The sequence below is a fragment of the Bufo gargarizans genome, chromosome 1, assembly GCF_014858855.1.
Source record: "Bufo gargarizans isolate SCDJY-AF-19 chromosome 1, ASM1485885v1, whole genome shotgun sequence".
NCBI lineage: Eukaryota > Metazoa > Chordata > Amphibia > Anura > Bufonidae > Bufo > Bufo gargarizans.
Window position 1 is genome coordinate 671,424,715 of NC_058080.1, and position 26,383 is coordinate 671,451,097.

The following is a 26,383-nucleotide window of genomic DNA, read 5'->3' on the forward strand; positions in this document are numbered from 1 at the left end:
GGGGTGATTACCCTGATCACCCCCTGTCATTAATAACCCCCCTGTAAGGCTCCATTCAGACGTCCGCATGCGTTTTGTGGATCCGATCCATGTATCCGTGGATCCGATCCATGTATCCATGGATCCGTAAAAAATCATGCGGATGTCTGAATGGAGCCTTACAGGGGGGGTGATCAGTGACAGGGGGGTGATCAGACGTCGTCGTCCCCCCCCCCCCATTTTTTGGCACAAGTTAGCGGAAATTTTGTTTTTGTTTTTGTTTTTTCTTACAAAGTCTCATATTCCACTAACTTGTGTCAAAAAATAAAATCTCACATGGACGCACCATACCCCTCACGGAATCCAAATGCGTAAACATTTTTAGACATTTATATTCCAGACTTCTTCTCACGCTTTAGGGCCCCTAAAAAGCCAGGGCAGTATAAATACCCCACATGTGACCCCATTTCGGAAAGAAGACACCCCAAGGTATTCCGTGAGGGGCATATTGAGTCCATGAAAGATTGAAATTTTTGTCCTAAGTTAGCGGAAAGTGAGACTTTGTGAGAAAAAAACAAAAAAAAATCAATATCCGCTAACTTATGCAAAAAAAAAAAAATTTCTAGGAACTCGCCATGCCCCTCATTGAATACCTTGGGGTGTCTTCTTTCCAAAGTGGGGTCACATGTGGGGTATTTATACTGCCCTGGCTTTTTAGGGGCCCGAAAGTGTGAGAAGAAGTCTGGGATCCAAATGTCTAAAAATGCCCTCCTAAAAGGAATTTGGGCCCCTTTGCGCATCTAGGCTGCAAAAAAGTGTCACACATGTGGTATTGCCGTACTCAGGAGAAGTTGGGGAATGTGTTTTGGGGTGTCATTTTACATATACCCATGCTGGGTGAGAAAAATATCTTGGTCAAATGCCAACTTTGTATAAAAAAATGGGAAAAGTTGTCTTTTGCCAAGATATTTCTCTCACCCAGCATGGGTATATGTAAAATGACACCCCAAATCACATTCCCCAACTTCTCCTGAGTACGGCGATACCAGATGTGTGACACTTTTTTGATGCCAAGGTGGGCAAAGGGGCACATATTCCAAAGTGCACCTTTCGGATTTCACCGGTCATTTTTTACAGATTTTGATTGCAAAGTACTTCTCACACATATGGGCCCCTAAATTGCCAGGGCAGTATAACTACGCCACAAGTGACCCCATTTTGGAAAGAAGACACCCCAAGGTATTCCGTGAGGGGCATGGCGAGTTCCTAGAATTTTTTATTTTTTGTCGCAAGTTAGTGGAATATGAGACTTTGTAAGGAAAAAAGAGAAAAAAAATCATCATTTTCCGCTAACTTGTGACATAAAATAAAAAATTCTAGGAACTCGCCATGCCCCTCACGGGAATACCTTGGGGTGTCTTCTTTCCAAAATGGGGTCACTTGTGGCGTAGTTATACTGCCCTGGCAATTTAGGGGCCCAAATGTGTGAGAAGTACCTTGCAATCAAAATGTGTAAAAAATGGCCTGCGAAATCTGAAAGGTGCACTTTGGAATATGTGCCCCTTTGCCCACCTTGGCTGCAAAAAAGTGTGACACCTCTGGTATCGCCGTACTCAGGAGAAGTTGGGGAATGTGTTTTGGGGTGTCATTTTACATATACCCATGCTGGGTGAGAAAAATATCTTGGCAAAAGACAACTTTTCCCATTTTTTTATACAAAGTTGGCATTTGACCAAGATATTTTTCTCACCCAGCATGGGTATATGTAAAATGACACCCCAAAACACATTCCCCAACTTCTCCTGAGTACGGCGATACCAGATGTGTGACACTTTTTTGATGCGAATGTGGGCAAAGGGGCACATATTCCAAAGTGCACCTTTCGGATTTCACCGGTCATTTTTTACACATTTTGATTGCAAAGTTCTTCTCACACATTTGGGCCCCTAAATTGCCAGGGCAGTATAACTACCCCACAAGTGACCCCATTTTGGAAAGAAGACACCCCAAGGTATTCTGTGAGGGGCATGGTGAGTTCCTAGAATTTTTTATTTTTTGTCGCAAGTTAGTGGAATATGAGACTTTGTAAGAAAAAATAAAAAAAATAAAATCATCATCATTTTCCGCTAACTTGTGACAAAAAATAAAAAGTTCTATGAACTCACTATGCCCATCAGCGAATACCTTAGGGTGTCTACTTTCTGAAATGGGGTCATTTGTGGGGTTTTTTCTACTGTTTGGGCATTGTAGAACCTCAGGAAACATGACAGGTGCTCAGAAAGTCAGAGCTGCTTCAAAAAGCGGAAATTCACATTTTTGTACCATAGTTTGTAAATGCTATAACTTTTACCCAAACCATTTTTTTTTTTGCCCAAACATTTTTTTTTTATCAAAGACATGTAGAACAATAAATTTGGCGAAAAATTTATATATGGATGTCGTTTTTTTTGCAAAATTTTACAGCTGAAAGTGAAAAATGTCATTTTTTTGCAAAAAAATCGTTACATTTTGATTAATAACAAAAAAAGTAAAAATGCCAGCAGCAATGAAATACCACCAAATGAAAGCTCCATTAGTGAGAAGAAAAGGAGGTAAAATTCATTTGGGTGGTAATTTGCATGACCGAGCGATAAACGGTGAAAGTAGTGTAGTGCCGAAGTGTAAAAAGTGCTCTGGTCATGAAGGGGGTTTCACCTAGCGGGGCTGAAGTGGTTAAAGGGGTTGTCTCACTTCAGCAAGTGGCATTTATGTAGAGAAAGTTAATACAAGCCACTTACTAATATATTGTTATTACCCATATTGCTTCCTTTGCTGGCTGGATTCATTTTTCCATCACATTATACACTGCTCGTTTCCATGGTTACAGACAACCATGCAATCAATCAGTGGTGGTCGAACTTGCACAATATAGGAAAAAGCGCCGGCCTGTCTGGTGGCCGGGACCGTGGGAGTGCCCATAGGCTTTTTCCTATAGTGTTCAAACACAACTACCTCTCATAAATTGCAGAATGGTCGTAACCATGGAAACGAGCAGTGTATAGGATGTGATGGAAAAATTAATCCAGCCAGCAAAGGAAGCAATATGGAGAATAACAATGCATTAGTAAGTGCCTTGTATTAAAGGATGTCCAGGATTTGAAAACTATGGGGGAGATTTATCAATGATTTCCTTAACTGGTGTTAAAGAAAACTAGCTCAGTTACCCATAGCAACCAATCAGATTCCACCTTTTTTATTTTCCAAAGGAGCTCGGAAAAATGAAAGGTGGAAGCCTATCTATATATATATATATATATATATATATATATATATATATATATATATATATAATGTGTGTGTGTGTATATATATATATATATATATATATAATATGTGTATATATATATATAAATTTTAACATTTTTTTTTTTGTACGCTATGATTCTTTTAAAAACACATTTGCTTTAATTTTTTACATTAATTTTGTATGTATTATATTATGTCTTCAGGCACGAGACAAACTACAAGATGAAGAAGATCGCAAAAACACTTGGGTTACTCAGGAGCGCCAAAAAACATTGGACAGGCTACGCACATTTAAGCAGGTTCGCTCCTCATTCCGATATATTTAGTTTAGGAACATTTGCACCTGGGTTGTACAACGTATGATACTTATTAATTAATGGTACCGTATGTCAAAAACATGACGTTGACCCAGACTAACTGGTTTATTATAGAGAGATTTCCCATTGAATTTTTTATTAATTTTTTTTACCAAATATTGGTTTCACCCGTTTGAATTTTGCAGTAGGGAGTTCTGTTAAAGGGATTCTGTCACAAGTTCTATGTTTTCAGGTCTCTCCAGAGATGTTTGATTAGGTTCAAGTCAGGCGTCTGGAACATTCATAGAGTTGTCCCTAAGCCACTCCTGTGTTCTCTTGGCTGTGTGCTTAGGGTCACTGTCTTGTTGGAAGGTGAACCATCAGCCCAGTATGAGGCCCAGAACGCTCTTGAATAGGTTTGCTCCATTCACCTTTCCCTCAACTCTAACCAGTCTCCCTGTCCCAGCTGCTCAAAAACAACCCCACAGCATAATGCTGCCACCACCATGCTTTACTGTAGGGATGGTATTGGGCAGGTGATGAGCAGTGCCTGGTTTCCTCCAAACATGATGCTTAGAACCAAGGTCAAAAAGTTCAGTCTTGGTTTCATCAGACCAGACCATCTGAGAGTCTTTGAGGTGCTTTTTGCAACCTCAAGACAGGCTTTCATATATATTTTCTCGCCCATTTTCCTTGGGGGACACAGACCTTGGGTATAGCTCAGCTCCCTAGGAGGCGTGACACTAAGTAAAACTGTTAAGCCCCTCCTCCATCAGCTATACCCTCAGCCTGGAGATAGAGGCTACCAGTTTTAGCTTAGTGTCCAAGGAGGCAAGACACTCCCTGCTACTGCAGGGCTGTTTTCTCCTTGTTGTAATTTTATTTTATTTTTGTGTTTTCCTAGAGATACCAGAGACGCATTGGGCCTCTCTGCTCTCCCGGGGTGAGCTGCGCCAGTGCCAACTTATCTGCACTGCTGCCTCCCCCACAGAAGCAATAGGAGGATCTGGGCAGCAATGGCTCCCCTACATCCCGCCAGCTAGGGGGTCGCCCGCACGCAAAGCCCCTCTCCCAGCTTCCTGCCACTGCGGTGCCAGTAGCTGAAGGGGCGACCCTGCTGGAAGGAACTGAGGGTGAAGACAGGTGAGATGGCTTTTCCAGCCCATACCCGTCCCTATCGGCAAGCATGTACCCCTCTGGGTAAGGGGGGCACCCGTGGTCGCTCATTCTGAGCGCTCCAGCAGACCCTCCCCAGCTCCCCTCCGTGTATCTCACGCCGTTTTCCCCCATTTTCAGGCTACTCTTCAAGACGGCTGATCTCTCCCTCTCTCCCTCCCGCCGCCGCCCGCTCCGTTCCGAACGGGGGGCGGGGCTTATGCCCGACATGACCATACCGGCATCGGCGGGGCAGGGGACGATGGTGGCAGAAGGTCACCCACCTGGGAATAATCGCCGCACTCTTGGGGCCTGCGGGCTCTTTATTTCATGGCATCCTGCTTCTGCTTAGCCCTGCGAGTTTTTTCGGCAGCAGGGGGCGTGGCTTACGCGCGCGCGCGCCATTTTGGGGGCGGAGTTAGGTTCTCCTTCACAGGAGACATTTCAAGCGCTGGAGGGGGCGGAGCTTGTTCCCCGCGCTTCTGCTGAATTCTTCCCGCGTTTCCTCACTCCTAGACAGGAAGCTGGGACACGTGGGGGACTCTGAGCACCTGGTGTATCGCTCGGCTTCTGTGGGCGCTATCTGCAGGCTCTCTGCTGTTTGCTGCTCCCTGCTGCTGCTGCTGCTGCAGCTGCTGCTGATCCTCTCTACTCCTGACGTTCTTCTGAGGCACTGGTAGGACAGTTAACCCTCTCCTAACCCTCCTGGTCATAGTTGCTATATCCCTTGTGGTCTCTGTATTGGTACGACCACTTTTTCAGCATGTCAGATCCCACGGGTGCCCCCAAACCCTGGTACCATGCCTGTACCGCCTGTAAGGAACTTTTTTCGTGTGGGCAATCTGAGCCGCATTGCCTTGCATGTCAGGCCCCGGTGCAGGGCCCGCTCTCCGCTGCGCCCCCCGGTGCCTCTGAACCCCCTGACTGGGCTAGGTCTCTGTCTCAGGCGGTGGAAAGCCTTACACACGTAGTGGGCCGTCTCGTGGATAGACCGCCTCTCCCGCAGGCTGCCACAATCCCTGTCGCACCCGCTGGGACTACCGTTTCTGCCGCCCCCACTGATTCCCTGCCTCCCAGCGAATCTTCCAGGGCCCGGCATATTCAGAAACGTTCAAGGGTTGAGCGCACATCTTCTCCAGATGCTTCGCTCTCTCCGCCATGCGTGCGAGCTCAGTCAAGTCTATCCTCTCAAAGGGATACGCTTTCTGAGGGAGAACTGGCGGATTCGGACGTGGACATGGACTCAGAGCTTCCGTCCAAATTGGCGTCCGCGGTGGGGCATCTTATCACTAGCATCCGTGATACCTTTCACATACACGATGACCCCCCCAACTCTGAACAGGCCGGCGTGTCCTTTCTTCGCCCCAGACAGACCTCCAAGGTCTTTCCCATCCACGCAGATTTTTCTTCTGTGGTGTCCAAGGCTTGGACCCGGCCTAACGTCCGCTTTGTTACACCCAAAAAGCTGGACATTTGTTATCCCTTTCCAGCGGATTCTGTGACCACGTGGACGTCCCCGCCTAAGGTTGATCCTCCCGTGGCTCGCCTGTCCAAAAGCACTACTATTCCTGTACAAGACGGATCTTCCCTCCAGTCTGCTGAGGACCGTCGTACGGAATCCCTCTCCAAGGCCATATTTACTGCCTCTGGTTCGGCCCTTAGACCGGTCTTTGCCTCCGCCTGGGCTGGTAAAGCGGTCTCTGAATGGGGTTTGCAACTGGAACGGGAGTTAGGGTCGGACGTCCCTCTACAGGACCTCCGTTCCTTAGCCCAACTAATTGTCCAGGCCGTAAAATTTGTCTGTGAGGCCTCTCTTGATGCGGGTGCCCTCATTGCCCGTTCCTCTGCCCTGGCAGTTTCTGTCAGGAGGGAACTCTGGCTGAAGGTTTGGGCGGCGGACGCCGCTTCCAAACGCTCTTTGGCTGGCCTACCATTCTCGGGTTCCCGCTTGTTCGGAACCCGTCTGGACGAACTTATATCTGAGGCCACGGGTGGGAAGAGTACTCTCCTCCCCCAGTCCAGGCCGAGGGGCGCCCCCCGCGGTCGCGCTGGTTCGTCCCGTTTTCGGTCCTTTCGCAAGCCCACCGGGTCTAGACCCGCGGCCGGTTCTTCTTCCTCTGGCCCAGCCCAGGATAGACGCAAGAAGCCGTTTTTTCGGACGCAATCTACCTGGCGCAAGCCCCAGCCCACACGGGCTCCCTCAGGCCAGCAGCCCTCTGCCTGAAGGTGCGCCCCCACCCACCCGGGTGGGGGGCCGCCTTCTACTGTTCAGGAACGTATGGCGGGCCCACATCTCAGACGCATGGGCGCTCGAGATTGTATCTTGCGGATACAAGATCGAATTTGCGTCCATTCCGCCAGACCGTTTCTTCCGGTCCCGTCCTCCGCGGGATCCCGTACGAGCGGCCGCCTTCTTCACGGCCATTCGCTCTCTAATGGACAAGGGTGTCGTCGCCCCCGTGCCTCCGACGGAAAGGTTCAGGGGGTTCTACTCGAACCTCTTTGTGGTTCCCAAGAAGGAAGGCTCAGTGCGACCGATCTTGGACCTAAAGCGCCTGAACCGTTTTCTCCGACTGCAGAGATTCCGGATGGAGTCTCTCAGGTCCGCAGTGGCCTCCCTGGAAAGAGGGGATTTCATGGCCTCAATCGACGTTCAGGATGCATATCTCCACGTTCCGGTTGCTCCATGTCATCACCGCTTCCTGCGCTTCGCGGTGGGGGACGATCACTTCCAATTCGTCGCCCTTCCCTTTGGTCTGGCGACGGCTCCTCGAGTATTCACCAAGGTCCTGGCCCCTGTCTTGGCCCTTCTGCGTTCAAGAAGTGTTTTTCTTCTCCCTTACTTGGACGACATCTTGGTCAAGGCACCCTCCTTCTCTCAGGCATCCGGCAGTGTGGGACTCACTCTGGAGACCCTGACGCGGTTCGGTTGGATCATCAACCACCCCAAGTCTTCTCTTACCCCCTCCAGACGGCTGATCTTCCTGGGGATGCTCCTGGATACGGAGTTGGCGGAGGTCCGCCTCCCGTCGGACAAGCGTCTGGCCCTTTGCGGGTCTGTTCGCAGTCTCCTCCGTCATCACCGCCCTTCCCTCAGAACCAGCATGCGGTTGTTGGGGAAGATGGTTGCCTGTTTCGAAGCGGTGCCGTTCGCACAATTCCGATCCCGCACCTTTCAGAGGGCAATTCTGTCGGCCTGGGACAAATCACCGAGGAGTCTGGACAGGACCTTTCTTCTGCCTCCCCTGGCTCGGGCTTCCCTCAGCTGGTGGTTGCATATCCCCCTACGGGGGAGGTCCTTCCTCCCACTGAACTGGCTGGTGATTACCACCGATGCCAGCTTACGGGGGTGGGGGGGGGTTTTCCCTCCCCGGTCCGTCCAGGGCGTTTGGTCTCTATCGGAGTCCAGACTTCCAATCAATATTCTGGAACTGAGGGCGATTCTTCTGTCCCTCAGACACTGGACCCATCTACTGAGGGGCCACCCTGTTCGGATCCAATCGGACAATGCCACGGCTGTGGCATACATAAACCATCAGGGAGGCACTCGCAGCGCTGCAGCGATGCAAGAGGTGACCCTCATTCTCCTCTGGGCGGAGGCGCATGTGCCGGCCTTATCCGCGATTTACATCCCGGGGGTGGACAACTGGGCGGCGGATTTCCTGAGCCGGTCCACCATCGACCCGGGAGAATGGTCCCTGCACCCAGAGGTGTTCGAAGCCCTTTGTCTTCGCTGGGGTCGCCCCGACGTGGACCTCATGGCTTCCAAATTCAACCACAAGGTCCCCCGATACCTGGCCAGGGCACGGGACCCGAAGGCGTACGGCGCCGACGCGCTCGTTCTTCCGTGGCGCGAATTCTCCCTTCTGTACGTCTTTCCTCCTTTCCCCCTCCTGCCACGGGTTCTTCGGAGGATCGCGGCAGAGGGCGTTCCCGCGATTCTGATCGCCCCGGATTGGCCCCGCCGGTCTTGGTACGCCGACCTAATGTTGCTGTTGGCAGACGCACCGTGGCCACTGCCCTCCAGGGAAGACCTTCTCTCTCAGGGACCGATCTTCCACGAGCATTTAGGCTCGCTACGTTTGACGGCGTGGCTATTGAGACCGCCGTCTTAACGCGACGGGGTTTCTCCGCGGACGTAGTCCGCACCATGATCCGTGCTCGTAAGCCCGTGTCCTCTAGGATCTACTATCGGGTTTGGAGGTCCTATCTGGGGTTCTGTGAGTCCCGGAGCATTCCACCTCTCCGGTTTTCTCTTCCCACGATCCTGTCCTTCCTCCAGTCGGGTCTGGACCTGGGGCTGAGCCTCAGTTCTCTGAAGGGACAGATTTCGGCGCTGTCTATTCTTCTCCAGCGTCCCCTGGCCCCTCTGGGGCCAATTAAGACCTTCTTACAAGGGGTGGCTCACTCTGTTCCGCCGTACCGCCCTCCAGTTCCATCCTGGGACCTGAATGTGGTGCTCTCGGCGCTCCAATCAGCCCCCTTCGAGCCTTTACGGGAGGTCTCCCTTCGCCTTCTGTCCTACAAGGTCATTTTTCTTGTGGCCATCACATCTCTCCGACGGGTGTCGGAGTTGGCGGCTCTTTCTTGCTCCGAACCTTTCCTGATCTTCCACCAGGATAAGGTTGTGCTTCGGCCTGTCCCGTCCTTCCTGCCAAAGGTGGTCTCCGCCTTTCACATCAATGAGGACATCGTCCTTCCGTCGCTCTGTCCCTCTCCTTCCCACCCCAGAGAACGGGAACTGCACCGTCTGGATGTGGTCAGGGCGTTGAAGATTTATCTGGAGGTCACCGGATCCTTTCGGCGCACGGACTCCCTGTTTGTGGTTCCGGAGGGTTCGCGCAAGGGTTTGGCGGTCTCCAAGGTGGCTATTGCCCGTTTCATTAAACTGGCGGTGTCTGAGGCTTATCGAGCCAAGGGTAGAGCTCCGCCTTTCAGCGTCACTGCTCATTCCACCAGAGCAGTCGGAGCTTCCTGGGCGCAGAGGCATCGGGCCTCGGCTGAACAGTTGTGCAAAGCAGCCACTTGGTCCTCTCTGCACACTTTCACAAGGTTCTATAGAGTGCATACGCATGCATCAGCGGATGCTGCTTTGGGCCGCCTGGTTTTGCAGGCAGCGGTTTCCTGATGCTCCGGTGGTGGTCCGCCTTGGGTTTGTGGTCCCTCCCTTCTTGGACTGCTCTTGAACGTCCCAAGGTCTGTGTCCCCCAAGGAAAATGGGCGAGAAAAGGAGATTTTTGTATAACTTACCAGTTAAATCTCTTTCTCGCTCTTCCTTGGGGGACACAGCACCCACCCTTCTGTGTTTTGTTACAGGGTTATGGTCTGGCGCCCCGTTGGGTTGCTGGCTGGTTGTTTCCGTTATTGGTTGTTATCCTTTCACTACTTGGACACGCAACTGGTAGCCTCTATCTCCAGGCTGAGGGTATAGCTGATGGAGGAGGGGCTTAACAGTTTTACTTAGTGTCACGCCTCCTAGGGAGCTGAGCTATACCCAAGGTCTGTGTCCCCCAAGGAAGAGCGAGAAAGAGATTTAACTGGTAAGTTATACAAAAATCTCCTTTTTATTGTGGAGAGGCTTCTTTCTGGCCACTCTGCCATAAAGCCAAGATTGATGAGTGTTGGGCCTATTGCACACGGCCGTTTTTTTTTCCCCGTTTACTGGCCGTTTTTTGCGTTCCGTATACGGAACCATTCATTTCAATGGTTCCGCAAAAAAACCGAATGTACTCCGTATGCATTCCGTTTCCGTATTTCTGTTTTTCCGTTCCGTTTTAACATAGAACATGTCCTATTATTGCCCGCAAATCACAGTCCGTGGCTCCATTCAAGTCAATGGATCCGCAAAAAAAACGGAACTCATACGGAAATGCATCCGTATGTCTTCCGTTTCCGTTCAGTTTTTTCCTGAACCATCTATTGAAAATGTTATGGCCAACCCAATTTTATCTATGTAATTACTGTATACTGTATATGCCATACGGAAAAACGGAACGGAAAAACGGAACAGAAACGGAAACACAACGGAAACAAAAAACGGAACAGCGGATCCATGAAAAACGGACCGCAAAACACTGAAAAAGCCATACGGTCGTGTGCAATAGGCCTTGCTGTGATGGTTGACCTTCTGGAATTTTTCTCATCTGCACACAGGATCTTTGGAGCTCACCAGATGTCAATTGGGTTCTTGGCCCTTTTCCCCCCGATTACTTAGTTTGTAGGGATGGCCAGCCCTAGGAACAGTCCTGGTTGTCCAAATTCTGTTTAAGAATTATGGAGACCACTGTGCTTATAGGAACTAAGTACATCAGAAATTTTTGGTACCCTTCTCCAGATCTGTGCCTCGACACAATCTGGTCTCTGAACTCTACAGGCAGTTCTTTCCTCCTCATTGTTTGTTTGGTTTTTTGCTCCGATATGCATTGTCAGCTGTGAGACCTTATATAGACGGGTCTTTCAAAATCATGTCCAATCAACTGATTGACCAAGAGAAATGGAAACTCGCACAGCTAAATATCAAGTGTCATAGCAAAGGGTTGGAATACTTGTCTACTTTTTTAAATAAATTTGCCAAAAAATTCTAAAATTTAGTTTTTACTTTCTCATTATGGGGTATTGAGTGCAGATTGATGGAGGGGAATTTTTTTTTTTTTAGCACAACGCACACATACAAAATAGATTTTTCTGAATTGCATTACTGCTATACTTACTATATTAGATTTTTTTTAATCAAAATTGTGTTGGGCCCAATTACGGTACCAACAATGCAGTGGCTACCACAGATTGGTCTTATACCATCAAGTATTTGCCTCTCCTGGGCTTTAAGCCTACAACATTCAGGGCAGTGTAGGATCCAGCTATAGTACACTCCATTTAAAAGCCTTGAAGCCTGCTTGAGGCTGTCATCCATTGTGCTAATGTAACAGGTTTCCGAATCTGAGCCGGGGAACATTGTTACAGGAGCGTTGCATCTAAGGGGTTAAATGTATGCAGTTAGCCTTATGGCTAATTGCCTGCATCCTCCTCGGGTCTGTTTTGAAACACCAGAAACCCTATGGCTATTGCACCTGCTGCACTTGAGTAGGCTCCATCTTTAACTCCTTAAGGACACAGCCTTATTTCACCTTAAGGACCAGGCTATTTTTTGCAAATCTGACCAGTGTCACTTTAACGCTGGGTTCACACCTAAGCGTTTCGCAAACGCGCGTTTTTATGCGCGATTTTGTCGCGCGTTTTTATGCGCGTTTTTTGTAATAGTAAACGCGCGTTTGAGTGATTGACAGCAGTGTTGTCCAAAGAGTCTATGGCCCAAACGCGCGTCAAACTCGCCAAAAAAAGCTCCTGTACTTGTTTGAGCGTCGGGCGTTTTACAGCGCGATCGTACGCGCTGTAAAACGCCTAGGTGTGAACCATTCCCATAGGGAATCATTGGTTCTTGCCTGTTGTGCGTTTTACAGCGCGTGGGAACGCGCTGTAAAACGCTCAGGTGTGAACCCAGCGTGAGTGGTGATAACTTTAAAACGCTTTGATTTATCCAAGCCATTCTGAGGTTGTTTTTTCGTCACATGTTGTACTTCATGACACTGGTAAAATGAAGTAAAAAAAAAAAATCATTTTTATTTATAAAAAAAAAAATACCAAATTTTCTAATTTTTTTTTTAAAAAGTTGCAAATTTCCAAGTTTCAATTTCTCTACTTCTATAATACATAGTAATACCTCCAAAATAGTTATTACTTTACATTCCCCATATGTCTACTTCATGTTTGGATCATTTTGGGAATGATATTTTATTTTTTGGGGATGTTACAAGGCTTAGAAGTTTAGAAGCAAATCTTGAAATTTTTCAGAAATTTTCTAAAACCCAATTTTTAGGGACCAGTTCAGGTCTGAAGTCACTTTGCGAGGCTTACATAATAGAAACCACCCAAAAATGACCCCATTCTAGAAACTACACCCCTCAAGGTATTCAAAACTGATTTTTACAAACTTTGTTAACCCTTTAGGCTGGTTTCACACGAGCGTGACGGATTAGGTCCGGATGCGTTCAGGGTGCGTTCAGTGAAACTCGCATTATTTTGCAAGCAAGTTCAGTCAGTTTTGTCTGCGATTGCGTTTAGTTGTTCAGTTTTTTCCGCGCGGGTGCAATGCGTTTTGATGCGTTTTTCACGCGCGTGATAAAAAACTGAAGGTTTATAAACAACATCTCTTAGCAACCATCAGTGAAAAACGCATCGCACCCGCACTTGCTTGCGGATGCAATGCGTTTTTCACACAGCCCCATTCACTTCTATGGGGCCAGGGCTGCGTGAAAAACGCAGAATATAGAACATGGTGCGATTTTCATGCAAAGCAGAACTGATGCGTGAAAAACAACGCTCATGTACACAGACCCATTGAAATGAATGGGTCCGGATTCAGTGCGGGTGCTATGCGTTCACGTCACGCATTGCACCCGCGCGGAAAACTTGCTCGTGTGAAAGGGACCTTAGGTGTTCCACAAGAATTAATGGAAAATAGAGAGATAATTTCAAAATGTCACTTTTTTGGCATATTTTCCATTTTTTTATATTTTTTTTTCGGTTGCAAAGCAAGGGTTAACAGCCAAATCAAACTCAATATTTATGGCCCTGATTCTGTAGTTTACAGAAACACCCCATATGTGGTCGTAAACCGCTGTACGGGCACACGGCAGGGCGCAGAAGGAAAGGAATGCCATACGGTTTTTGGAAGGCAGATTTTGCTGGACTGGTTTTTTTGACACCATGTCCCATTTGAAGCCCCCCTGATGCAACCCTAGAGTAGAAACTCCATAAAGGTGACCCCATCTAAGAAACTACACCCCTCAAGGTATTCAAAACTGATTTTTTACAAACGTCGTTAACCCTTTAGGTGTTCCATAAGAGTTATTGGCAAATGGAGATGAAATTTCAGAATTTCAATTTTTTGGGCAAATTTTCAATTTTAATCCATTTTTTTCCAGTAACAAAGCAAGGATTAACAGCCAAACAAAACTCAATATTTATGGCCCTGATTCTGTAGTTTACAGAAATACCCCATCCATATGTGGTCGTAAACTGGAAGGTTTTTGGGAGGCAGATTTAGCTGTTTTTTTTTTTTTGGTTTTTTTTTAACACCATGTCCCATTTGAAGCTTCCCTGATGCACCCCTCAAATAGAAACTCTAAAAAAGTGACCCCATTTTACACAATGATTTCATTTTTGAAGCAAAAAAAAAAGTGTTAGTGTTTCCATAGTCTGAGAGCCATAATTTTTTAAGTTTTTGGGCGATTACCTTGGGTAGGGTATGATTTGTGCGGGATGAGATGACTGTTTGATTGGCTTTATTTTGGGGTGCGTGTGACTTTTTGATCGCTTGCTATTACACTTTTTGTGATGTAAGGTGACAAAAAATGGTTTATTTAGCACAGTTTTTTTTTTTGTTTTGTTTTTTACGGTGTTCATCTGAGGGGTTAGGTCATGTTATATGTTTATAGAGCCGGTCCATACGGACGCGGCGATGCCTAATATGTATACTTTTTCCCCCCTCAATTTTTTACCTTTTTTTTTTTTTAACTTTATTTGGGGAAAATGACATTTTTGTTTATTTTTACTTGAAACTTTTGTTTTTGGGGGGGAAAACTTTACTTTTTAAACTTTTTTTTTTCACTAAATTTTTTGTCCCACTTTGGGACTTGAACTTTTGGGGGTCTAATCCTTTACAATGCATTCCAATGCTTCTGTATGTACCGTGTGTATTACTCATACAGCTTCCGGGCCTGTGAGATCCAGGGGGCTGGATCCCACAGGCACGTCACAGGACGTGCCTTCCTCAGACATCGCGCTGCCTTCCATGCCATCGGGTCCCCCCTACGGCCGCATGGGGACCCGATGGCACCCCCGTGCATTTTGCCGAGGTGCCTGCTCAATGATTTGAGCAGGCACCTGCTTCCGATCATCGCCCGCTGTGCGGCGGTGATCAGAAATACTCAGGGCGTACAGGTACGCCCTGTGTCCTTAAGTACCAGGACATAAGGGCGTACCTGTACGCCCTGTGTCCAGAAGAGGTTAAAGTGCCGTCTGCCGCCATACATGTACGGCAGAGGTCGCAAAGGGGTCACTATCTGGTTTTAACTGGCAAAAAAAAAAAAGTTATAGATGACACATTCCCTTTAAAGGAGATCTGTCCCATGTTTTATGCTGTTCTATCTGAGGGCAGCATAAACTGGTGACACAGTCCGTAACTGAAACGCCGGGTCATTTTTCTTAAAATTCCTATTGGGCAGCTTTAGTGAGGAGTCCTCATATTCACGAGCTCCTGATTCTCCCCGCTGCTGATTGGCAGCCTTCATGGCAGCACTCGCGTTTGTCCTAAAGCTTCTCACCAGGGATTTTAAGGAAACTACTTGGCCCAAAAAAGTATGTGACCCAGCATTTCAATCAAAGTTGAAAGTTTTTGCTGCCCTCTGATAGGGTATGATATGACTGGTAGCAGATTCCCTTAAATCATGCCGAGAAAAATCCTTCATCATGGCTTAGGGTCCCGTGTAACATTATGTTTTAGTAGCTTTAAAGTTTCCCTTGTAATTTTCAATAGGAAATATCTGTTATAGATTTCTTGCTGGAACTCGCATTCACTGCAAATGCTTGATTAGTACCCCATTAAAAAATGCTGGCAATGCCTCCAGCCTGGAGTGGTTGAGAAGTAAGAGGACTTGCTAAGTAATCTCAGTATAGCACGATTTGGCAGTATTTTTATAATTCACAATTGATTTATCACTAAAGTTACTTTTTATCTGTTTAGCGACATCCTGGGCAAGTGATCTTTAAATCAACAAGACTGCGCTTGACTCATAGTAGAAGAAAGACCATGGGAAAAGTTGCCCCAGTGTTGATGAACCACAGTCCCTCTCTGTCAGTATTCAGACACAGGGGACACTTGATATGGAGTCACCAGAAAACATGCAACCTTTGGAGCTCAAAAACCTAAAACTTGAAGAGAATATATTACCTCCTGATGTAGATACCTCTGGACTTCAGGAAACCACTTCTCTCCCGACTTTAACTCACAAAACACTTGAAGCTAATGCTGTGCAACCCCTTTCCCTTCCATTGTCCTCCCCACCACCCCCGCCACCACCTCCGCCACCTCCTCCACCTCACAAGAAAGAAGTTAATCCTTTAGAAGTCAGAGTTATTCATGTTAAGAAGGAGTCAGAAGAGACTGCACCCCAAACACCTTCCAGCGGCCCATTGTCCCAGTTATTTGACAGCAGTCAGCTTCTCAGTGCCAGAGAAAAACTGAAGAAAACTGGAGATCTGGAGGGCATACAAAGGAGAAGAGGTATGGAGCCACGATTATTATTTAATTTATTATTTATTTTAAGGAACCATTCAAGCTGTACACATAAAATGAACCCACCTTTACCTTTTCATAAATTCCTTTAAAGCGAACCTTTCACCTGCATTTCTATCAAAAGTACCTTATAGATCATCCTCATTGTGTTATCATACAGTCTTGTCCCGCTTTTCTGCCATGTATATGCATGAAAAAATCGCCTTATAAAGTACTCTTCTCCAGCTCCACAAGTCACGATAGAAGTCAAGGGGGTAGCCCTTCCCTCACTCCAGGCTGTAACTCCCCTGCCCTAACCCCGCCTCTATGCAGTCTAATTGACACCTGGCTCAGTCGCCGGGACCGCACTTGTACAGGCGGCGCATGCGCCGTCGGCCTCAGTAGCAGCGCGATCCCGTCTAGTGAGGGAAGGGCTACCCCCTTGACTTCTATCGTGGAGCTGGAGAAGAGTACTTTATAAGGCGATTTTTTTCATGCATATACATGGCAGAAAAGCGGGACAAGACTGTATGATCACACAATGAGGATGATCTATAAGGTACTTTTGATAGTTTATTAAGTGAAATGCAGGTGAAAGGTTCGCTTTAAGGCATGCTGCGGTATTTTCTCCGGCCAAATACCGTAAGAGTGACTGAACTGAAGACATCCTGATGCAAACTGACAGGAATGCTTTCCATTCAGAATGCATTCGGATAAAACTGAATAGTTTTTTCCGGTATTGAGCCCCTGTGACGGAACTCAATACCGGAAAACAGTGTGAAAGTACCCTAAAGTAGAACTGGCTTAGTTGCCCATAGCAACCAATCAGATTCCACCTTTCATGTTTCACAGCTCCTTTGGAAAATGAAAGGTGGAATCTGATTGGTTGCTATGTGCAGCTAAGCCAATTCTACTTCACACCAGTTTGATAAATCTCCCCCACAGTACATACATCGGCATATGATAAATTATGTGTCACTAGTTCAGTTGTAAAGAAATTGATAAAATGTACTTTGTTGCCCAAAACAAGTAATGCTTATAGTTACCTCTTCCCCAGTACATGTAGCAGCTTTATTTATCGACCAGTTCATGAGATGGTACATCACAGCTAATTTTTGTAAAACTTATTTGAAATGAAAACAGATTACCACATTTTGCAAGTATAAGCTGTGGCAGTGATAATAAATAGAATGCCAGCAAATTTTTCAGTTTTTGCCTCATATTGTTTAGGAGAGACCTGTAACAACAAAATCCAATGCAATCTGATAGCACCCGGTTATAGAGCAGGAGGAGCTGAGCAGATTGATATACAGTTTTTGGGAAAGGATTCAGTAAAACTTGTATTTTAAAGTTCTTTCCACACCATAAGACGCACCTAGGTTTTAGAGGAGGAAAATATGAAGAAATATTTTTCATCAGACACCCAGTTTTCATCAGACCTCAGATCAGACCCCAGTTTCTCATTAGACTTTAGATCAGACCCCAAAGCTTCATCAGACCTCAAATCAGACATAAAATAAACTAAATAACTTACCTGCTCTGCTCTGGACAGCGCCGGCGCTCTTCCTGCTCTCACTTCTCCCTGGTCTTCTACAGGCATCAGAGCGGTGGGTACAGCCATCTCCAGGAGCATGGTATTCACAGCTCCCCAGTCCTATACTTCTATTTTCTCGCCCATTTTCCTTGGGGGACACAGACCTTGGGTATAGCTCAGCTCCCTAGGAGGCGTGACACTAAGTAAAACTGTTAAGCCCCTCCTCCATCAGCTATACCCTCAGCCTGGAGATAGAGGCTACCAGTTTTAGCTTAGTGTCCAAGGAGGCAAGACACTCCCTGCTACTGCAGGGCTGTTTTCTCCTTGTTATTTTTACTTTTTCTTCTAATTTTGTTATTTTATTTTTTCCTAGGGATACCAGAGACGCATTAGACCTCTCTGCTCTCCCGGGGTTGAGCTGCGCCAGTGCCAACTTATCTGCACTGCTGCCTCCCCCACAGAAGCAATAGGAGGATCTGGGCAGCAATGGCTCCCCTACATCCCGCCAGCTAGGGGGTCGCCCGCACGCCAAGCCCCTCTTCCAGCTTCCTGCCACTGCGGTGCCAGTGGCTGAAGGGGCGACCCTGCTGGAAAGGACTGAGGGTGAAGACGTCGGACGGTGAGATGGCTATTCCAGCCCATACCCCGTCCCTATCTGCAGCATCTACCCCTCTGGGTAAGGGGGGCACCCGTGGTCGCTCATTCTGAGCGCTCATCTGCAGGACAATGCAGCACAGCAGCATCCTCAGCACCCCCACGCCGTTCCCCCCCCATGCTGCTATCTTTCTCCCCCCCCCTCCCCCTCATTCAGGGCTGACTCCATTTTTCTCTTCTCTCTCTCCCCCCCCCCCCCCCCCTCCCCCTCATTCAGGGCTGACTCCATTTTTCTCTTCTCTCTCCCCCTTCCCGCCGAGAACGGGGGGCGGGGCTTAGCGGTCTCGGCAGGGGGCGGGGCTTACGCGCGCGTCATTTTGGGGGCGGAGCTACGTTCTCCTTCACAGGAGACATTTCAAGCGCTGGAGGGGGCGGAGCTTGTTCCCCGTGCTTTCTGCTGAGGTTTCCCGCGCTTCCTCACTCCTGACAGGAAGCTGGGACACGGTGGGGGACTCTAACCTCCTGTGTACATCGCTCGGCTTCTGTGGGCGCTCTCTGCTGCTCACTGCTGTTCACTGCTTCTCTGCTGCTGCTGATCTGGGCCATCTCCTGACGTTCTTCTGAGGCACTGGTAGGACAGTTAACCCTCTCCTAACCCTCCTGGTCATAGCTGCTATAACCCTTTGTGGTCTCTATATTAGAGTACAACCACACTTCAGCATGTCAGATCCCACAGGTGCCCCCAAACCCTGGTACCATGCCTGTACCGCCTGTAAGGAACTTTTTCCGCGTGGGCAATCTGAGCCGCATTGCCTTGCATGTCAGGCCCCGGTGCAGGGCCCGCTTCCCGCTGCGCCCCCCGGTGCCTCTGAACCCCCTGACTGGGCTAGGTCTTTGTCTCAGGCGGTGGAAAGCCTTACACACGTAGTGGGCCGTCTCGTGGATAGACCGCCTCTCCCGCAGGCTGCCACAATCCCTGTCGCACCCGCTGGGACTACCGTTTCTGCCGCCCCCACTGGTTCCCTGCCTCCCAGCGAATCTTCCAGGGCCCGGCATACTCAGAAACGTTCAAGGGTTGAGCGCACATCTTCTCCAGATGCTTCGCTCTCTCCGCCATGCGTGCGAGCTCAGTCAAGTCTATCCTCTCAAAGGGATACGCTTTCTGAGGGAGAACTGGCGGATTCGGACGTGGACATGGACTCAGAGCTTCCGTCCAAATTGGCGTCCGCGGTGGGGCATCTTGTCACTAGCATCCGTGATACCTTTCAGCTACACGATGACCCCCCCAGCTCTGAACAGGCCGGCGTGTCCTTTCTCCGCCCCAAACAGGCCTCCAAGGTTTTTCCCATACACGCTGATTTTTCTTCTGTGGTATCCAAGGCTTGGACTCGGCCTAACGTCCGCTTTATTACACCCAAAAAGCTGGACATTTGTTATCCCTTTCCAGCGGATTCTGTGACCACGTGGACATCCCCGCCTAAGGTTGATCCTCCCGTGGCTCGCCTTTCCAAAAGCACTACTATTCCTGTACAGGACGGATCTTCCCTCCAGTCTGTTGAGGACCGTCGTACGGAATCCCTCTCCAAGGCCATATTTACTGCCTCTGGTTCGGCCCTTAGACCGGTCTTTGCCTCCGCCTGGGTTGGCAAAGCGGTCTCTGAATGGGGTTTGCAACTGGAACGGGAGTTAGGGTCGGACGTCCCTGTTCAGGACCTCCGTTCCTTAGCCCAACTAATTGTTCAGGCCGGAAAATTCGTCTGTGAGGCCTCCCTTGATGCGGGTGCCCTCATTGCCCGTTCCTCTGCCCTGGCAGTTTCTGTCAGGAGGGAACTCTGGCTGAAGGTTTGGGCGGCGGACGCCGCTTCCAAACGCTCTTTGGCCGGCCTACCATTCACGGGTTCCCGCCTGTTCGGAACCCGTCTGGACGAACTTATATCAGAGGCCACGGGTGGGAAGAATACTCACCTCCCCCAGTCCAGGCCAATGGGCGCCCCCCGTGGTCGCGCTGGTTCGTCCCGTTTTCGGTCCTTTCGCAAGCCCACCGGGTCTAGACCCGCGGCCAGTTCTTCTTCCTCTGGCCCAGCCCAGGATAGACGCAAGAAGCCGTTTTTTTCGGACGCAACCTACCTGGCGCAAGTCCCAGCCTGCACGGGCTCCCACAGGCCAGCAGCCCTCTGCCTGAAGGTGCGCCCCCACCCACCCGGGTGGGGGGCCGCCTTCTCCTATTCAGGAACGTATGGCGGGCCCACATCTCAGACGCATGGGCGCTCGAGATTGTATCTTGCGGATACAAAATCGAATTTGCGTCCATTCCGCCAGACCGTTTCTTCCGATCCCGTCCTCCGCGAGATCCCGTACGAGTGGCCGCCTTCTTCGCGGCCATTCACTCTCTAATGGACAAGGGTGTCGTCGCCCCCGTGCCTCCGACGGAAAGGTTCAGGGGGTTCTACTCGAACCTCTTTGTGGTTCCCAAGAAGGAAGGCTCAGTGCGTCCGATCTTGGACCTAAAACGCCTGAACCGTTTTCTCCGACTGCAGAGATTCCGGATGGAGTCTCTCAGGTCCGCAGTGGCCTCCCTGGAAAGAGGGGATTTCATGGCCTCAATCGACATTCAGGATGCATACCTCCACGTTCCGGTTGCTCCATGTCATCACCGCTTCCTGCGCTTCGCGGTGGGGGACGATCACTTCCAATTCATCGCCCTTCCCTTTGGTCTGGCGACGGCTCCTCGAGTGTTCACCAAGGTCCTGGCCCCTGTCTTGGCCCTTCTACGTTCAAGAAGTGTTTTTCTTCTCCCATACTTGGACGACATCCTGGTCAAGGCACCCTCCTTCTCTCAGACATCCCGCAGTGTGGAACTCACTCTGGAGACCCTGACGCGGTTCGGTTGGATTATCAACCACCCCAAATCTTCCCTTACCCCCTCCAGACGGCTGATCTTCCTGGGGATGCTCCTGGATACAGAGTTGGCGGAGGTCCGCCTTCCGTCGGACAAGCGTCTGGCCCTTCGCGGGTCGGTTCGCAGTCTCCTCCGTCATCACCGCCCTTCCCTCAGATCCAGCATGCGGTTGTTGGGAAAGATGGTTGCCTGTTTCGAAGCGGTGCCGTTCGCACAATTCCGATCCCGCACCTTTCAGAGGGCAATTCTGTCGGCCTGGGACAAATCACCGAGGAGTCTGGACAGGACCTTTCTTCTGCCTCCCCTGGCTCGGGCTTCCCTCGGCTGGTGGTTGCATATCCCTCTAAGGGGGAAGTCCTTCCTTCCACTGAACTGGCTGGTGATTACCACAGATGCCAGCTTACGGGGGTGGGGGGTGGGGGGGTTTCCCTCCCCGGTCCGTCCAGGGCGTTTGGTCTCTATCGGAGTCCAGACTTCCAATCAATATTCTGGAACTGAGGGCGATTCTTCTGTCCCTCAGACACTGGACCCATCTGCTGAGGGGCCACCCTGTTCGGATCCAATCGGACAATGCCACGGCTGTGGCATACATAAACCATCAGGGAGGCACTCGCAGCGATGCAAGAGGTGACCCTCATTCTCCTCTGGGCGGAGACGCACGTGCCGGCCTTATCTGCGATTTACATCCCGGGGGTGGACAACTGGGCGGCGGATTTCCTCAGCCGGTCCACCATCGACCCGGGAGAATGGTCCCTGCACCCAGAGGTGTTCGAAGCCCTTTGTCTTCGCTGGGGTCGCCCCGACGTGGACCTCATGGCCTCCAAATTCAACCACAAGGTCCCCCTATACCTGGCCAGGGCACGGGACCCGAAGGCATACGGCGCCGACGCGCTCGTCCTTCCGTGGCGCGAATTCTCCCTTCTGTACGTCTTTCCTCCTTTTCCCCTCCTGCCACGGGTTCTTCGGAGGATCGCGGCAGAGGGCGTCCCCGCGATTCTAATCGCCCCGGATTGGCCCCGCCGGTCTTGGTACGCCGACCTAATGTTGCTGTTGGCAGACGCACCGTGGCCACTGCCCTCCAGGGAAGACCTTCTCTCTCAGGGACCGATCTTCCACGAGCATTTAGGCTCGCTACGTTTGACGGCGTGGCTATTGAGACCGCCGTCTTAACGCGACGGGGTTTCTCCGCGGACGTAGTCCGCACCATGATCCGGGCTCGTAAGCCCGTATCCTCTAGGGTCTACTATCGGGTTTGGAGGTCCTATCTGGGGTTCTGTGAGTCCCGGAGCATCCCACCTCCCCCAGGTTTTCTCTTCCCACAATCCTGTCCTTCCTCCAGTCGGGTCTGGACCTGGGGCTGTGCCTCAGTTCTCTGAAGGGTCAGATTTCGGCGCTGTCTATTCTTCTCCAGCGTCCCCTGGCCCCTCTAGGGCCAATTAAGACCTTTTTACAAGGGGTGGCTCACTCTGTTCCGCCGTACCGCCCTCCAGTTCCTTCCTGGGACCTGAATGTGGTGCTCTCGTCGCTCCAATCAGCCCCCTTCGAGCCTTTACGGGAGGTCTCCCTTCGCCTTCTGTCCTGCAAGGTCATCTTTCTTGTGGCCGTCACGTCTCTCCGACGGGTGTCGGAGTTAGCGGCTCTTTCTTGCTCCGAACCTTTCCTGATCTTCCACCAGGATAAGGTTGTGCTTCGGCCTGTCCCGACTTTCCTGCCAAAGGTGGTCTCCGCCTTTCACATCAATGAGGACATCGTCCTTCCGTCGCTCTGTCCCTCTCCTTCCCACCCCAGAGAACGGGAACTGCACCGTCTGGATGTGGTCAGGGCGTTGAGGATTTACTTGGAGGTCACCGGGTCCTTTCGGCGCACGGACTCCCTGTTTGTGGTTCCGGAGGGTTCGCGCAAAGGGTTGGCGGTCTCCAAGGTGGCTATTGCCCGTTTCATTAAACTGGCGGTGTCTGAGGCTTATCGAGCCAAGGGCAGACCTCCGCCTTTCGGCGTCACTGCTCATTCCACCAGAGCAGTCGGAGCTTCCTGGGCGCAGAGGCATCGGGCCTCGGCTGAACAGTTGTGCAAAGCAGCCACTTGGTCCTCTCTGCACACTTTCACAAAGTTCTATAGGGTGCATACGCATGCATCAGCGGATGCTGCTTTGGGCCGCCTGGTTTTGCAGGCAGCGGTTTCCTGATGCTCTGGTGGTGTTCCGCCTTGGGTTTGTGGTCCCTCCCTTCTTGGACTGCTCTTAAACGTCCCAAGGTCTGTGTCCCCCAAGGAAAATGGGCGAGAAAAGGAGATTTTTGTATAACTTACCAGTTAAATCTCTTTCTCGCTCTTCCTTGGGGGACACAGCACCCACCCTTCTGTGTTTGGTTACAGGGTTATGGTCTGGCGCCCCGTTGGGTTGCTGGCTGGTTGTTTCCGTTATTGGTTGTTATCCTTTCACTACTTGGACACGCAACTGGTAGCCTCTATCTCCAGGCTGAGGGTATAGCTGATGGAGGAGGGGCTTAACAGTTTTACTTAGTGTCACGCCTCCTAGGGAGCTGAGCTATACCCAAGGTCTGTGTCCCCCAAGGAAGAGCGAGAAAGAGATTTAACTGGTAAGTTATACAAAAATCTCCTTTTTACTACTCTTTTTTTCCTACCTAAAGCACACCATTCCCTGTGCACTTAAAACTCTATTCTCTGTACACTGCTGAGCTGTCGGCAGAGTACGGAGTACACATTTTCTCAATGGGCAGCAGCAGTGCTGTGAGTACAGGCAGTAGCTCATATTGCTGGTCATGCCCGTACTCCCTGGAGGATTACTAACTCTTGGCATAGCACATGTGTACCCATGTACTATGCCAGGATTCGCTGAGCGGAGCAGGCTCCTGCTTCGCTAAGCGAAGAGCTGACATGCAGTTCTTTTAGCTTAGTGGAGCAGCTAGAAGCAGGAGCCTGCTCCGCTCAGCTAATCCTGGCATAGTACATGGGTACAGGGTAGGTAAGTATATTTATCCCTCCCTTGTTGGGCACTGGCGGAACTATCAGGGACAACCTATGGCTGGAAGATCACGATCCAGGGGGACCGCTGCTGTGCCGCCAGTGTCAGTGTGCTAAGACACAGTGAGCGTGCTGCTCTGGAGGGGGTTAACTGTCGCGCAATCGGCCATGCACCGCATCAGTGTTCCGGCCCGCGTGTTCACCGTCGGCCCGTGTCAGTAGTAGAGTTTTTTTCGACGGGGCAGGCGCTGGTGTACTGCTCCGGTTTCTCTGCGCCCCTATGGACTCAGGTCGGCCGGGCGCAACATGCGAATCCGGCCACCCCTATGTAGGATCGCAGGTGTCAGGGGACTGGAGGGTTAATAACAGGCGCAAATTATTCCCGCCACTCACCCCCGCCCCCCTTCATCAGGGCAGCTTAACCCCTTCTGGCCAGCCACCTCCAGATATTCTGAGGATTCTCAGTACAAGGTGCCTGTAAGTAAAAACAGTTAACCCCTTCCTGCCTCCATCACCGTGCTTCCTGTTGCATTCCCCTTCCACAAGTATTCCGCTTACAGGGGAATACCTGAGCATCTTAGATTACTACAGTTCAACTACGCCACGGCGCTAGATGCCTTAGCTGCTTCTCTGGGGCGTGGCAACAGTCGATACCCGTGGGTGCTGGTGCTCTGCATCTGCGGTGTATGGGTGCCGCCAGTGGATACTGTCGCTGTTTCCACTTGGTATCCTTCTTATCTTTGGTACTGGTTTGGAGCATGGTTGTGCCATCCTCTGTCTTTCAGAGGAGTTGCCTAGCAACATTTATGGGTCCTACAGACCACCCTTCTCCATGGGCCTCCTCGTTTCCAGTTGGTCAGGACATTGTCCTCATCACTACGTAGTGCATATGCCATTGCGCATATTCTGGGGAGTACGTTTCAGCGAGTCGAGTGTTCTTTGACTCTGCAGTCCTCCTCAGCTGGGGGTTCTACCCTGATGCTAGCTTCCTGTTGCTCCTGTTCAGAGCCTTCCAGGTAAAGTGTTATAGCTAGCTCTTCTCAACTGGGGCAGTATGGTGCCATGGCTCCTACGGATGGCCTCACGGCTTCCCTTTAGTTTGTGCCGACAGGGCAGGCACTGGCTACTTCTGAGAGAGTGGTATTTGCGTTACCACTACATACTATGGTTCTTACTGCATAGCTCCTTCGTCAGGTGGCGGATTCTTCTAGATCTGAATTGGTGGCCTCTGCGGTATGGCCCCCTTCTCTGCTGGAGTATGGGCTAGCGATACAGTTGTGGCTCCCCTTACTTGGCTTCCTCCTCAGGCAGAGTTTTTGGCACAGCCACTCAATCCCTGGCTACATCTGCATTGCACGGGGTATTCTTTAGTGGCCTTCTATTCCAGAGTTCCGGACCCAGCTGGTGGGATGTGGTGCGTTCCACATCTCTCCTTCTGCAGGTGAATCCTTCACATTGGTCCTGGGTGAGTTACTTATAATATATTCCTCTCTTAAGACATCACTAATGTCTAAGTCACGTCATCCCTCTGGTGATCTTACTTCCCACTGCCCATTCCGAGGGTAGACTGCGAGACTCCCTACACCAGACGGCGCGGGGTTGCTGTCACGTCTTGCTGTGATGATAGATGTTCCATTCCTGGTAGGAACACCCTTCTATTTCTTCTTCCCCCTCGAACAAACGGCTGCCGGCCTCTCCCTTCTGTATTCCTGGACTGCGGATGGTGTTCGAGGCGGGCTGTCTGCGTTGGAGTCACCTGGACGTGGACTTAATGGCTTTCCACCCCGAAGCTTGCGGCGTGGATGCCCTGATTCCCTGGTAAGGGTTCTCCCTCCTTTGCGTTTTCCCCCTTCCTCTTCCTACCCAGAGTTCTACAGAAGATAGTCGCCCTGGGGATTGGCCGTCGCACGTAGTACACCGACCTCGTCTCCTTCTAGCGGACGTCCTGGTCACTGCCACTCAGAGATGTCCTTCCTTTAGAGTCCGGTTTTCCATTAGTATTTTAGGTCTCTTCGTTTGCCAGCTTGGCTATTAAGACCACCATTTTATTCGAAGAGATTTTTTAGGCGGATGTCATCCGCAAGCCTGCATCGTCCAGGATCTGTTCAGGACCTGGATGTCCTTCCTGGGTTTCTGTGGAAGCTGAAGTGCTCTGCCACTTCATTTTTCTCCCCACGGTCCTGTCCTTTCTCCAATCGGGGTTGGACCTTGGTCTGGTGTTAGTTCGTGCAGGGTCAGGCGTCATCGCCTTCTATCCTTTTCCAGCGCCTGTGAGGACCTTCTTCAGGGAGTAGCTTATACGGTTCCTCTGTACCGTCCTCCTTTAC

General features: G+C 50.1%; 1 protein-coding gene across 1 annotated transcript in view; it reads left to right on the forward strand.

The window, feature by feature from the left end:
• JMY (junction mediating and regulatory protein, p53 cofactor) overlaps positions 1–26,383 on the forward strand; it is an 87,120-nt gene that overhangs the window by 44,891 nt on the left and 15,846 nt on the right. The window contains 3 exon segments of the mRNA XM_044276115.1: positions 3,468–3,563; positions 15,517–15,585; positions 15,588–16,056. Coding sequence (XP_044132050.1) covers positions 3,468–3,563; positions 15,517–15,585; positions 15,588–16,056 — 634 coding nt within the window.